The sequence below is a fragment of the Pelophylax lessonae genome (genome assembly GCF_965119305.1).
Source record: "Pelophylax lessonae genome assembly, chromosome: 8".
NCBI classification, from domain to species: domain Eukaryota; kingdom Metazoa; phylum Chordata; class Amphibia; order Anura; family Ranidae; genus Pelophylax; species Pelophylax lessonae.
In genome coordinates, this window is record NC_138775.1 from 61,710,061 (window position 1) to 61,725,767 (window position 15,707).

The following is a 15,707-nucleotide window of genomic DNA, read 5'->3' on the forward strand; positions in this document are numbered from 1 at the left end:
TATTGCTTAACATAAATGCCCACCAAGTAAAATGGCTGCAGGGGAGAAGAGATTGGTGCCTTGGTAAGAATTCTCAGAATAAAGCTCCACTTTAGGCTGATACCACCATCCATGTAATAACTACCCAGCACTCCTGGTTCCCTCAGACTGCAATTCATGATGCCAAAGCCTAGAAGTCTAAAGCCTCGTACACATGCAACGATTATCAGTCGAACGATCGGTCGACTTTTGTCCAGTGTTGTTGTGTTGGTTGAAATGTGCTCTAGACTGCACACAAATTTTCTCGGCCAACAAAAACCAACTTCAGAAGTGATGTCATGTGCTGGTTTACTTTCCGTGTGTTTTTTCTTTTCTGAGCATGCCCAGTCTTGCGCCTCAGATTTTTGTACTGACTGACTGAAAATCGGCCGTTTTGTTGACGGCCAACAAAAATTTTATAGCCTGCACACCAGATTTTGTTCGGCCGAAAAGTCGCAGTCGGTTGTCGGAAGCATCATACTAACAAGCTGAAAATCGGCCGATCGGACGATGGCCGAAAATTCACAGCCAACAATCGTTGCGTGTGTACGAGGCATAAGACAATATCTTTTAGAAGGCGTAATGTTCAGGCAAAGCCAGCTAATCTGTTTTTTCTTAAACAACTCATACTACCTACCAGGGATGCACTGATACTAGTTTTATACCGGCGAGTACCAATACTATGGGTCAAGAACTTGCTGATACCCAATACAAAATGAATGAGCTAAAATAGCACTGAAAAGAACCGGTTGAGTTTTAAACAGGAGCGTGGTGCGATTCCTTGTCTGAATCACGTGTTTTCCTACACCGTTCCTGCATGAACCCAGACTGCAGTCACTATGAAAATCCTGGGGTCACACAGGAGCGGTGGGGGAAAAACGCATGTGTTTCAGAAGCTTATCAAACTGCATTCCTGTTCAAATTTCATGCGATTCTTTGCAGTTCGATGTGAGCCAATTAATTTTGTTTGGGATCAAATGCACAACAAAAGGTATTGGTTTCAGGGATCGGAGCATTTGCACGAGTACTTATGCAAATGCTTAGTATCAACACCGATATCGGTACAACCCTACCTCCCAGTTCCCACCTTTAGAAAGGACCATGTGACTAACACCTGCCAACCAAGGGAGATCCAAAAAGGGTATCAGTTCTGCAGCACTAATAAATATTTAATATGCAGTGGTTTTGAGAAAGCACTAAGAGGGTGAAATGCATTACCTCTTCCCTTGTCTGTGCAGCTGCTGGTTTTTTTTTAGGGATCATCAAGACTATCTTTTGATCTTTCTTTGGGAGTGCAGCCATCCGGATCTCTATTGCTTGAATGCAGTTTTTCCGTTTTCATTAAAAAGCAAGACAGCAAAAAAGTCATTACATTTTAGGCTAGAGCAGGTTTCCTAGTGCAGCCCTCAAAAATTCCACTCGCCCGCTCGCATTTTGCGAGTGGAATTTTGAGGATGGCGAGCTGTGCCCGCCGCCGTTCGCAGCAGCCTGCGATTACTTTCTTCTTTAGAAAAGGATGGGCTCTGGGGGCAGAGCAGTGCGCCCTGAACCCACCATCGTGTGACAATGGCGAATGAATATTCGCTATTTTCACAGGGATCCTCCTCCTGATCCTCCTTACTGGCCAATCAGGAGGCAGGTGTTTCCTGATTGGCCGAAAGGCGAACGATTGTAACTGGCCGAGGAGGAGGACTCCGGAGACACGGAGGACGCGCAGGATTGATGAGAAGCCGCCAGCTGCAGGTAAGTGCACGCTGGTCTCTCTGCACACTGATCGCTCTGCAATGAAAAGGGGACATGCTGTGATCGTTCTGCAATGAAAGGGGACATGATAAAGCATTTAACAGTGTAATTCTATGAGATATTTTACGAGGGCGTGTTTAGGGGCAGAGTGGGGTAGGGTTTGGGTGGGGCAACAAGTGGCGAGTAACTCTTAAGGCCTGGCTAGTAGCTCATGACTTGAAATTTTGAGCCCTGCTATAGTGTGTTCTAATCCATGTACAGGGGATAAAATAAGTATTGAACAAGTCACCATTTTTCTAAGTAAAATTTTATAAAGGTCCTATTGACACAAAATGTTCACCACATGTTTGTAACAACCCATGCAATCCATACATACACAAGTTTGAATAACTTCTAGCTTACAAAAGTGTGAATGGACGCACAATAACTAGCTGCTAGGAGCTTAAAAATAAGCAAGTGTGCAGTGAGCCTAAAAAGATCAGATCTTGTTGCAGGGCTTGATTGTCATCTCAAAAGACTAAAGCCCCATACACACGGGTCGAATGCTGGGAGACAATCGGCCGGTTCAATAACAACTGGTCGTCATTTGGCCAGTCTGTATGGCAGCCCGTATGACAGAAGCTGGCCGTTTGGTCAGTTTCCGTCAGACGAGCATGCTGGAAAACCAGCAGCCAATGGCTGAGAGCGCTGACTGAGTGTTCTTGCCATCCCTCTGTCAGAACACAACAGCTCAGCAGGGGGCGATCACTGTACTAACATTGAATTGTTAGTACAGCAGCTCAGACTGGAGCTATCCGTTTTTTTGCTTAACCAGCTGGGTTGGAAAAAAAAAAAAAACACCTTAGTATGTACAAGACTTTAGATTAGTCAATCCTCTCCAAGATTGGGCTGCAAAGAGGATGAAGTCCCACTTGTCTGAATAATGCGAGAGGAAGCCAGGGAAAGAACAATCATCTTTCCCCATTACCCCAACCTGCTTTTCACTTCGTGTCTTGTTTTTTGGGCAAGGGCACTTAAATGAACCTGGTCACTGAAGATGAGAAGAATAATGGCATAGGGATAATTGTCCCCTTAAACAGTGCTTTTTGAAGTGCTTATGAGAAAAATAAAAAATGTACAAGACAGAACAGTGACTTGTGCCTTGCAGCAATGGGGTCCTCAGCTTGAATCCTTGCTAGGCCACCATCTGCACCAAGTTTGCATGTTCCCTCTGTGCTTTTCTGGATTTCGTCCCGGTACTCAAGTTTTTGCCCACACTCCAAAAGACATGCTGGTAGGTTAACTGGCCCTTGTATATGTGTACATGTACAATATGTATGCAAAACAGGGTGTTAAACTGTAAGCCCCCTCAAGCGCAGGGACTGATGTAATGTAGTTTATACAAATTAGCACATGGTTCATTCTAAATGCTGCTGCACAATTTACACCCTTAGTTTTGCTGAAAAGGCAACTATAGTGAACATGTTCAGGTATTTCTGACCTTACCAGGGTACCTGCTCGCCACATCTGATGTAAATCCTAGCAATACATGCTATTACATAGAGTTCAATGGTAAAGCATGTACAAAACATAAAATGAAACGCCCATCAAACATGCAGATGCAAACAGCACATAAGTAGGAAAAGGACATGTACCAACATTCACAAATCTAAAATTTACCTACTAAAATGAAGGATAGACAAGCCAGGAGCACCAATCTCTGTAGAAACCTAAAGATCTGCTGGTATATTTCCAATATTACTTTAAAATTGACTGTGGGGGATTTCACATAAAAGAGAAATAAGAAAAACACATTCTAAAAGCTAAAGCAGGGTACACACTAGTAGAAAATCTGCCGAAAATTCCAGCCCGATGTGAAATCGTCCGATTTTCGCCTAGTGTGTACACAACTTTCAGCAGCCGATGCCGACATTTTCAACGAAAAAAAACGGAGGGACAAAATACCAAAATTTTTTTTGTCCGTCCCCAGACGACCGATTTTCGTTTAATGTGTATGCAGTACGTCCGTGACAAATCGGATACGAAAGACCGCGCATGATCTGAAGTTGCTGACAACCCGGAAGTCTAGGAACAAATGTGCCAAAAAAAAAAAAAACACAAAATCGGATGAGAAATTTCGTGAACATTTATGCACTGTCAACTAAAAACGGTAATGAACGCTGAGAAGACAGAGAAAAATAGGAGGATATTTCGTCTGATTTTCGTCAAGTGTGCACGGCCCTTAAAGCTGAAGTCGCCAGAATAAAGACATTGTTGTACAGAGAAGCCCCAGGTACATTATAAAACCTTGATAAAATTGTAAAAAAAAAAAAAAAAAAAAAAAAAAGACTGCCCTCTAAAATAAGGTCATGAGATTTAGCTGCCCCGCTTCCCATTTTAAAAATTACAGCTTAGGAGACATGAATGAAGAAGCTCCAAATAAACACATTATCATTACTCATATGACACAAACAGTAGATCTGCTCTCCAAAGCAAACCATTGGCATGACAAAAAGAGGTCCTATAACATTTTCAGGTACTTATATAGCGCTGTCAATTTACGCAGCGCTTTACATATACATTACACATTCACATCAGTCCCTGCCCTCAAGGAGCTTACAATCTAAGGTCCCTAACTCACATTCATACATACATAGTAGGGCCAATTTTTATACAGGATCCAATTAACCTACCAGTTGGAGTGAAGGGGGAAACCCACGCAGGCACAGGGAGAACATGCAAACTCCAGGCAGGTAGGGTCGTAGTTGGGATTCGAACCAGCGACCCTCTTGCTGCTAGGTGAAAGTACTAACCACTACACCACTGTGCCGCCCAACATCAATCAGCCTCTAGGGCAGGGGTCTCAAACTGGTGGCCTTTCAGCGGTTGCAGATCTACCACTTCCATGAGGCAATGCAAGGCTGACAGTTACAAGCATGACTCCCATAGGCAGAAGCATGATGGGACTTTTAGTTCTGCAACAGCTTGAGGGCTGCCAGTCTGAGACCCCTGCTCTAGGGGCACAACAAGAGGCACTAATGTCAATTCTACCTATAGTCCACATACTGCATTGCAATTGCAGAATTTCTGGCATTTAAGAAGCCACCACTATAGCAAATAGGAACTGTTATGCAAATATTAAAAAATGTCATGCTCTTCCTAAAAAAATGCAACCTGAATAAAGAAAGAAAACAAAAACCCCACCAAACTTGATTTCCACTGTAAAGATTTCACAATGACTCAATAGCACAGGGAGAACACATCAAACAGGTCTGTTGGAAAGGTGATGGCATATCCTGCAGCTGCAGGACACAGTGACGAAGCCCAATTAATATACGGGCATCCTGCCCTCTCTGAGATAATTCAAGCCGATTAGATTTCCCTCTATAAAAAGCAAAAACACAAACATTTTAATGCAGATTTCTTTTTAACTTGGCTTTGGAAGCTTTCGGCTCAGTCCTGACAAAAATTTCAAGCTGAAGTCCGAGGAACGTAAAATCCTCTTTGCAGAGGAAGGGTTAATCGCTTGTTTAGGTCCAGGGGACAAGGAAAGGCTGCATTACTCACCTGATCCTCCGCTCCCACAGACTCCCTCCAAGATGCCAGACCAGTAACCTTCCTACCCTGGGACACATTTACTGCTCACATACACCAGTATATAGGTGTAGAAACCCAAATAAAGCATACCCAGAGTATTCCTATTTAATACTGCAGTACAATGACCTTATAGGAGATTTTACACGACAGGTTAAAAAGCAAAGTCGTATTGGTTGCAACATACCACCCTATCTTTTCTGCTCTTCTAACTTCCAGGAGAAAATCGGACATCTGACAGAAAGCATTCTCAGGGGCCCTGACCAGATGTCAGACTACACGCTCATTTCAAGTCTGGGTATCTGTTCGATTCACAGGATGGAAATGAGGAAGCAGTACTGGCAGACAGGGCAGATTGCAATCTCCTGGGGTCATGGCTCATAAATCTCCCCCCCCCCCCCAATAGACACACTGCACTTAGGGCTACAGCAGCACTTCTGCAAAACTCCAGCAGGGAGAAATTAATGAATAGAAATTAATAGTCAGTTTAAGGCACTGAGGCAGCTCCCACATCCCACCTGCTCCTGATAGCCATCAACACAGCCAGAGAGGCTTTCAGGTTCATTAAACCCTATAAAGACCAGCAGGGTACACAGAAGGGTGCCTTCACTGCCAAATGTAAATGCATATTCATAGGACACACCCCTGACATACCGGATACATTCAGAAAGGAGGGCATGGGCTACCTGGCTCTGGGTGTTTACATTTCAGAAGCTATAAGCTGTCAAGTACACAAGGACCCTACAGGTTGATATGCTAAAAAGGTCAACTATGTGTAGGCCAGTGGCGCTGCTGCCACCACCCATTACAGGGCTGGACAAATCCCAGGTGCCAGATAGCCAATGCTAATTAAAAATGACAGCTGGTGTCTGACTTGAGTTTCTCTTGTCATCAACTGAGATGGCTCTGAAAAAAAAAAAATAAAAAATCCTGTTGGTTCCCAAATTGGACGGTCTGTTCAAATTCCATATTATTTATTTGTCCACCCCCAGATTAAACAGTATTGACATTTACATAGTGGCCAACAATGAACAATTTTTGTGGCAACAGAACGTGCACAGAATGACTTTGGCTTTCAGTCATTCATAACTAGCTTGCATCATTTTGCGCATGCACTGCATTCAGGGCTGACATGAAAATAAAATGGTTGTAAAGCCTTGCATATACCCAGTGAAGTGACTGGCCTCAGGCGAGACACAGATTACACAAATTGTGCCTATTTATCTGCAGTCTTCTATTCATCTGTTCCAAGTCCGGAATTTATAAAGCTTTTCTGAGCTGTCAGAAAACAAGGAGCAGAGAGCTGAAGTTACACTCTGCAAAGGTCAGTGAAGAGAGCTCTGAGAGCTGATTGGAAGGAAGGGAAGAGAACACCCAGGCACCCCCCCCCCCCCTACACAGAACACAGGAACAGAGATGAGGCGGTCAATCCGCAGGAGCTTTCTCCAGTCACCTTTTTTCTCTTGGCGTCAGGAAAACTGGTCCGAAGCAATTCATGCTGATCGAGGCAACAGATATGCCACTTAGTGCTCTGGATTTAGACAAGTATGATGGCGAACCTTGGCACCCCAGATGTTTTGGAACTACATTTCTCATGATGCTCATGCACTCTGCAGTGTAGTTGAGCATCATGGAAAATGTAGTTCCAAAACATCTGGGGTGCCAAGGTTCGCCATCACTACACTAGAGGAACATGCTTTGTTCATATTGCATGTCTGAGATTGGACAGTTGTTTCCAATCAGGCCTTCAGCAATCTTAAAAGTGATTAGATATGTTTATTATAATGGCCACATAAAGAGATTTTTATTTTTGACTAGAAATCCACTTTACCTTAATTAGCCAAAGCAAAAATGTTAAATGGTGCTAGATTGCTATGATCTAATTATTCAATAAAACTCTTTGTCTTCTAATGATATACAGCATAAAAGGAGAGTAGTAATAAACCCAGAAGCAACAATTTATTAAACTACAGCTTACCAATTATTCAGCGATTGCTGCATTTGTTTTCTTTAGGCCTTCTGTCCTCTCTTTCCACTAGGTGATCTAGCCAGCAAGTCTGGTTTTTCAACAGAACAAGCAGTCCTGCAGATGTAGCAGAGGATTGAGACAAACCATTTAACAATCAACAGGGGTGCTTACAATGGCCAGCTTATTTACGCAAAACCTTTATCCCAAAAAGGAATAAACTGTTACTGTAACTACTTAAAACGGGAGCTGCAGTTTGGCTCTAATTTCTTAGTGTGTCTAAAGGCCCCTTTCACACTTGTGTGACTTGCCCGGCGATTTGGGACTGCAGAGTCTTTGAGAAGTTGTACTCCATGATTTGCAATAAATATCGTTCATATCTGTGCGACTTTAAAGTAGTCTCTGCACTACTTTGGTCCGATTTTGATGTGTTTTGAGGTCCAGACATAGGCATTGCTTGAAGTCCAGGCAAAAAAATTGCGGCAAAAATCGCACTACTTTTAGGTCGCACAAGTGTGAAAGGGGCCTTAATCTTCTAGTACACAGGTGTCAAACACAAGGCCCGCAGGCCGAATGCGGCCCTCCAGACCATTTCATGTGGCCCTCGCACCTCTCCTGCAGCTGTGGAACCCCCTTTGTCTCTGCCCCCACCTTGTCTTTGTAGTCAGCAGCAGAGAGGACAGAACTCCTTTGCCAGATCCTGCACTCCTCTGTGGATCTGCAGAAAGGCTTGTCTTTGCCCCTCCCCCCTTACTCAGCAATTCGCAGCAGAGAGGAGGGCTGAACTCCTCCTACAGATCCTGCACCTTTCTGTGCAGCCGCAACAACACCTTGCCTTTGCCTCCCCTGGTCTCAGCAGACTCTGGAAGCTGACTCCAGCCCTCCTCTGGTCCTCCAGACCCTGCACTTCTTCACAGATCCACCCGCATCTTCTTCCTGGCAGCAGCACAAGGTAAGGGGGTGCATTGTGATGTAAGGAAGGGTGGGTGACTTTTTACTTCTGAAGGGGTTTTTTTTTTGACATCTCATGTAAGGGGGCGTGGGGTGCTCTGGACATCTAATCCTACAGATATAACCGGCCCTTCGAGGGCAACCATAGTGCTGATGCGGCCCATGATTAAATTGAGTTTGACACCCCTGTTCTAGTACATCTAACATTCCCCTCCCCTCAGATCACCAACTCTGCTGTCCAAAAAGGTAGCTTTGGAAAGAAGAAAGAAGATGGAAGAAGGGGGGGGGGTTCCTGTTGAAGACACATCATGCATGCACATCATCCATACACGTGTATGTGGGAAGGTCAAAGGATCTCCACATCTGACCCACTTTCAGATACCCCCCACCCCCCAAAAATGCATCTCTCACCTGCCTCTACATCACTACTACTACAGAGCTAGATTCACAAAGTAACCATTTAAGCTTCTTTTAAAACGACATGGAGATCTCATGCTGCCTAAGTTTCCACAAGCTTCTTTATATTCAAGTTTTGTATAATAAGAGATGAAAACTGCAATAGTTGTCTGTCGGCACAGTTCTGGAGATTAATACAAACTATACAAACATACAAGCACTAATTCAAGTGGAATGAAGCAATTTAAATTTTATGTTCGCAATCAACTAATTTGTATTACATTGCTTTGTTGCAAATTAGTTACCTACCAACAAGAAGCTAAGCAGCTTATTGTTAAATTAGAACTCCAGACAATTTTCTATTTTCATTTGTCTTTGCCACTGCTGGGGAAATGTGCCCTCATATTTTGTCCTGGTGACCACTGTCATCAGAGTAGTGAAGGAGTAAAAACCTTTAATGTTGTCATCAGGAGTAAACAAGATCCTCAAATGTAGACACCTACTTCACTGACAACTGTTGAAGGGGGAATCTCCCCTAATTTTGAAGATATTCTACTACAGGCGGTCCCCAGGTTACAAACACAATAGGGACTGTAGGTTTGTTCTTAAAAGCGGTAGTATCCCGCTTTTTGACACTTTTACCTACAGGTAAGCCTATAATAAGGCTTACCTGTAGGTACAAATAATATCTCCTAAACCGGCACCGGCGCATGCGCTCTGAAGGTCCGGGGGACCCTCAATTAAGTTGCCGGGAGCTTGCCGGAAAAATCACTCCCGCGCGCATGCGCGGGAGTGACGTCATCGCGGCTCCGGCCAATCATCGCGCCGGAGCCGTCTCTTCCGGCCAGTCAGCGCGCCGGAGCCGCCGAACCCGGAAGAGACGACAAGGGACCATGGCAGCGCCCGCAGCGATGTCCGGGGGTCCGTGTCGGGGCTTCGTTTTAAGGTAAGTTACGAATAATGGGCTAGTATGCGATGCATACTAGCTCATTATGCCTTTGTCTTGCAGGGTTTTTTTTTTTATTGAGTTTACAACCGCTTTAAGTTGAATTTGTATGCAAGTCGGAACATGTATATTTTTAAGTGTAACTCCAGCCAAAAAAATTCATGAGGATACAGACAGCAGTACAAACCTCATACAGTACTGACCAACTTCAGTATAACAATTAAAAAATGGTTTCAAAGCACACACAATTGAATGGGAGGTCCACATGAGCTCATGCTGGGTCACAGGGATAATACTGTACTGTAACAGTCCCGCTACAGTATCATAGAATTACAAGTACTGGGCATGCTCCCAATACAGTGGTACAGGTAGTGGGCACAGAGTAGTACTGTAATCTCACCGGTTCCAGACAGTAGTGGGATGTGAGTGAGATGCTTCTGGGCAGTCCTGTATGTGGGGCATACAGTACATGTAGTACTGCAGCATGCATTGTGTCTCTGGCACTGGAGCGAGAGGAAGAAGCCAGGAGAAGCCGGCAGTGACGTCACGTGGCCCCTGTTCGCAAGTAGGAGTCGTTCGCAACTCGGATGTTCGTAAGTCGGGGACTGCCTGTACAAGCTTCCCATTTTGTCTCAGCATATCCAAAACTAAAATTTGGAATTCTATTAAAACGCAGGACCTATGAGAGAAATGTTTGCCACTGATAGCTTTCTTCTGAAAAAACACTTGCTTCTGGGCATCTATGAGGGTTTTTAACAATACTATGTGCAGCCTCCTGGCTCTGAGTACCCATGGGCGTGCTGAGACAAAGCTGCTCCTTGGACACAGGTTGTTCATTCCTGTCAATGCAAAAACAGGTCTCTGATTTCCAAACAGTGCCCTCTATTGGTGTCCAAGTTTTGTTTACAGCAGAGAATATTACCCTGTTTTTCTGAAAATAAGCCCTACCCTGAAAATAAGACCTAGCATGATTTTTAGGGATGGTTGCAATATAAGCCCTACCCTGAAAATAAGCCCTAGTAAAATCCTTGCTCTCAGCTCCTCCCTCTGCAGTATTCGGAGAGGGAACGTAGAGCTCAGGAGGGTCACGTGAGCGCCCAGTGGTGCTGTAAATAAAGTATTTTCCACACTAAAGTTACAAAAAGGAGACACACTGCACATTACATAATCTTTTTACAAAATCGATTACATAATTTTACAATGCCTTTATCCAAGGTTTATTTTTGGGATTACAGAATTGCATAATGCTGACTCCTGAGATGACAGGGAGAGAACTTTTTTTAACATTTTATTGTTTTATTCCAGGTTTTTTAGAACATAGAGAGGGCTAAATAACACAGCACAAGCATCGTGCTGTCTATCATGCTTTAAAGGATCAGGATATTTATTTTAGGGTTACAATCACTTTAAGATAGTCATTGTACATACCGTAAATAAGACATCCCCTGAAAATAAGCCCTAGTGTGTTTTTTGTAGCCAAAATTAATATAAGACCCGGTCTTATTTTCGGAGAAACACTATATATATATATATATATATATATATATATATACACACACACACACACACACACACACACACACACACACGTTGCCATTATAAATCCAGGGGCGCCAGAGCATAGGAGGTTTTTAACAGAGGGGAGGGGCAGAATATGAACTTTTTTTTTACCCTAAAAAGGGGAGAATGCATTAAAAGTAAAAGCCTTCTGCCTTTATAACCACTATCAGAAATGGTAAGAGATTGCACTGCAATTCAACCCCCCCCCCCCACACACACACACACAACCTGCACGGAAAAGTACAGGTGTGTAAATGGCAACAGCTCCTGCATACAGGTGCAGAGAGCCATACATATAGTCAAGAAAAACATATTCCTGGGCCCTGAAGTCACAGGTGTTTGCATACAGCCATGGCTAGAAGCTTGTGCGACAAGTTGAAAGACACCACAGCTGTATGAATTTCATCACACATCTGAGCAGTTACTTACATACTCTAGCCATTTGCATCCAGAGCTTTCATCTATTTTTGTACAAATATAACCACTCAGACATGTAGTTAACCAATTGAGCCATAGAGCCCAAGCATTTGCGCATGAGCCCTAAAATTGATATATGTTAAACAAGTCAAATCTGTCACATCCATAAAGTCACTCAAGTTCAGAGATGTGTTTGGGTGGCACACACTGGGGTTCAGGTTTTAGAAGGCTACCTCAACGCCCGGTATAGACAAGTGGCACATGTAAAAAAGTAGAAGCAGGAATTTTTGGTTGACCGCTATACAGCAAAGATACTATTCCGCTTCCAGCGAGTTTATTACAGGGTTCCATTCAAATAAAACCATTCATGCTGATAATTCCCAAAGAGCTTAAAAATGAATAGATGATGAACCAATCTAATATAACAAACAGAAAGCTTAAAAGTTTGCTGCAGTTACCAAGGTTTACACATTTCCATGGTTCCACCACCTTCCTGAATAAGCAAATATTACAAAGCCAAGAAATGCAATAAGCCTGTCAAATGCTGCTAGAAACATCTAATGAGATTTTTAACACTAGGCCTCACACAAACCATATATTGCACTTAGCAACCATAACCTGGCATTTTCTTGATTGCATCAAAAAAGAACAGCAAGAAAATGGTTGCAATAGGAAAAAAACTGATATTTTTATTTACAATCCCTGATTAAACTACTGCCAAGTTTAATAAGAATTGCACTAGAAATAGAAAACGAACTACAGAATCACTGTCTGGGGCAAATTAAAGCTCAAGCTGTCACTGAAAGAACTGAAAATTCCCCTTTTTTTAATAAGACTTAGTGCTAATGTTCACATGTTGGCACAAATGGACTTTCACTTTTCCAAATCCAAAATCATTCACCGATTTCCCCTTACACGAATGGAGCAAAACCTAAATAAAAAAAACCTAATACAGACGAGTCAAACTTCCTTTTACCCCTTTGTAGGAAATGTTAAACCTTTCCCAGCTAGGGTTCCTTGAGCATTTAGCAATTTATGCCTCTTGGATCAATAAGCACTGACCCCCAATGCTACATGTAAGAGGGCCCCTTGTCCCACTGACCAACATAAGGCAGCAGGGGCCCTGCTCACAGGGCGCCCGTCAAGGCTGCGGGGGCCCCTGCTCCCAATGCCCCTCAAGGCAGCGGGGCCCTGCTCCAGTGACAGCCATAAGCAAAAGGGGCCCCTTCTCCCAGTGACAGCCAAAAGCAAAGGGGCCCCTTCTCCCAGTGACAGCCAAAAGCAAAGGGGCCCCTTCTCCCAGTGACAGCCAAAAAGCAAAGGGGCCCCTTCTCCCAGTGACAGCCATAAGCAAAGGGGCCCCTTCTCCCAGTGACAGCCAAAGGCAACGGGGCCCCTTCTCCCAGTGACAGCCATAAGCAAAGGGGCCCCTTCTCCCAGTGACAGCCATAAGCAAAGGGGCCCCTTCTCCCAGTGACAGCCATAAGCAAAGGGGCCCCTTCTCCCAGTGACAGCCATAAGCAAAGGGGCCCCATCTCCCAGTGACAGCCATAAGCAAAGGGGCCCCATCTCCCAGTGACAGCCATAAGCAAAGGGGCCCCTTCTCCCAGTGACAGCCATAAGCAAAGGGGCCCCTTCTCCCAGTGACAGCCATAAGCAAAGGGGCCCCTTCTCCCAGTGACAGCCATAAGCAAAGGGGCCCCTTCTCCCAGTGACAGCCATAAGCAAAGGGGCCCCTTCTCCCAGTGACAGCCATAAGCAAAAGGGCCCCTTCTCCCAGTGACAGCCATAAGCAAAGGGGCCCCTTCTCCCAGTGACAGCCATAAGCAAAGGGGCCCCTTCTCCCAGTGACAGCCAAAAGCAAAGGGGCCCCTTCCCCCAGTGACAGCCATAAGCAAAGGGGCCCCTTCCCCCAGTGACAGCCATAAGCAAAGGGGCCCCTTCCCCCAGTGACAGCCATAAGCAAAGGGGCCCCTTCTCCCAGTGACAGCCATAAGCAAAGGGGCCCCTTCTCCACTGATCCCCAATGTCAGAGAACACTAAAATTAACATTTTAATATTGCTAGTGAAATGTTTTTAGTAGTAGCTGGAGAAGCAGCCAAACACACAAATTTACCCCCTGGATATCTTCCGTTTGACACGACAAGACCTGAAAAACGGATGCCTTGCCTAAACCTACACTCGCAGGTGAACCCAGAAATGGGGAGATGCTGTGCATTAGTATGTGAGCCATCAAGTTATGTATTGTTTTTCGTAGTAATTGTAAGCAGTCACAAGCAACTCCCCTATGTGGGCTGTGTTCGAGTATGTAACATCCGGATTGTTCTTAAAAACTTAATAGAATATGTTGTATCAAATTGCTCCAGGCATTAAAAAAATAGGACAAGTAATGCACAATGCTTTGCTTTTAACTTTTTTTTTTTTTTTTTTTAATACATCAGCTTACCATTTACAGTAATGAACTGCGCACTGTTGGCATAGTAATTATTAGCAGGGGTTTCTTCAATGGATCCTGCGTATTAAACAGGCAGGGCTGGTCTTGTTACTAGGATCCCAAATACAAGATCCAACTGACTGCCTACTAGAAACTAAAATATGCACATCCATTATTACGCACATTATGTAACAGCTGCAAAACAAAACACTAATGCCCCAGAATCAACCTGGAGTGTTTGTGATCCCCACAGCAGGGGGCCGTTAAATGTAACCACACACACACTGGAAAGATACAAGAGAGACTATGATAATTACAGGAATAGGATTTGTATTCCAGGCCTCTGGTGTGGTCTGCGGAGGCAGCTGGAAGTGTAAATCTATACGATCACAGGAGTACATACATTTCCATTTTAAGAAAATAGAATCTCCCCGGTCCAAAGACAAGGAAAGGGGTCTCTGACCTACACACATCCAGAATAGACTGCCACCAGAAGTGACAGCTGCCAGGCGTCTTCCTCAGACCATAGGAACATTATGCAAACCTCTAATAAATGATCCCTATCCCCAAATCCATTGATTACCTTGCCAGTTTTGTGGTCAAACCAGACAAGTGCATGGTTCCTGGAGAGCACCTTGCAATCAAAGGTGGCGTTATTCTGCGCGGGGCGGCAGCGGGCCACCGACCGCCCGATCTTTACCGGCTCGTCCAAGTACACATGTCGCTCCTGGAAAGGGTGTGAATTTGGGCGGCAAGTGAAAATCGCAAAGGCTGAAGGCATCTGGGCCAGCTGCGGCGGGAGGGTCAATCCCAAAGTGGAAAACGAAAAGGGCGTCTATAATCCCCTAAATCCAGACCACCGGGCGGCTGGGAGCTACCAAAACCTCTGGAAAATTCACCGATAATCTGTCACCAATTCATAACACGTGGGTTAACTGGGTCGCGGGTCAGTCTGTAAACTAGCCTTCCAGTTCCACAGCCAACACCCCATACTGATCTCATAGGAAGACCACCAGTAGCAGACGGTTTTGGTTTGGAGGTTATCCACCATTCAATGCATCGTCGAGGAGCCACCTCCGCCAGTTGGGTGTTGGGAATCACCCCAGAAAAGTCAATCGGCTGTGGCGATCCGGGATTGGTGAGAACGAGGGCCGGTGAGGTTCAAAGTGGTTTAGGTCCACCATCAACAACCATAAGAATTGGTCTTCAGTCCATCAGTGGAAGCAGCATGGGAAGAAACATGGGGCAGCTCTGTGGTGTTTACTTTGTGTCACTGTCCCAAATCAAGTGCCTACGCCCCAGGGGGGGACGCCAATCACAGCGATGACAGGTGCTCTTGAAAGTGACGAAGGCCCACCATGAAGAGCCAACCCAGGGGAAGGTCCAATCCTCAATTCATGGTGACATCTGCCAGCCTGATCCGTGCCCACAACCTCAGGAAGAGAGTCCTGGTCTGCTAGAGATGGAGGTCCACCTAGGTGCCAGCCTCCATACCAGCCAGGTGAGGAGACAATGTGACAGGTGGGAGCCAGGCTGTGGGGGAGAGGCTGGCTCAGGGCCCTCCCCCGGGGGATAGGCCTGGAGTCTCACCCGCACAGGGAGTCCTAGGGCCCGGCAAGGAGTTACGCGAGCACCGGGAGAAAGGGAGAGACTCCCCCCGAAGCCGCCCTCAGGTAAACTCTTCCGGTACAGTACAGGGGCCC

At 45.0% G+C, this 15,707-nt stretch overlaps 1 protein-coding gene across 5 annotated transcripts in view; it reads right to left on the reverse strand.

Annotated features, from left to right (window-relative positions):
* SLMAP (sarcolemma associated protein) overlaps positions 1 to 15,270 on the reverse strand; it is a 301,840-nt gene extending 286,570 nt beyond the window's left edge. For all 5 annotated transcript variants that reach the window (XM_082265558.1, XM_082265562.1, XM_082265559.1 and 2 more), the window contains exon 1: positions 14,588 to 15,270. In XM_082265558.1, the coding sequence (XP_082121684.1) occupies positions 14,588 to 14,785 (198 nt within the window). In that variant the 5' untranslated portion in view covers positions 14,786 to 15,270. The remainder of the gene's footprint in view (positions 1 to 14,587) is intronic.
* Positions 15,271 to 15,707: the final 437 nt, after the last annotated feature.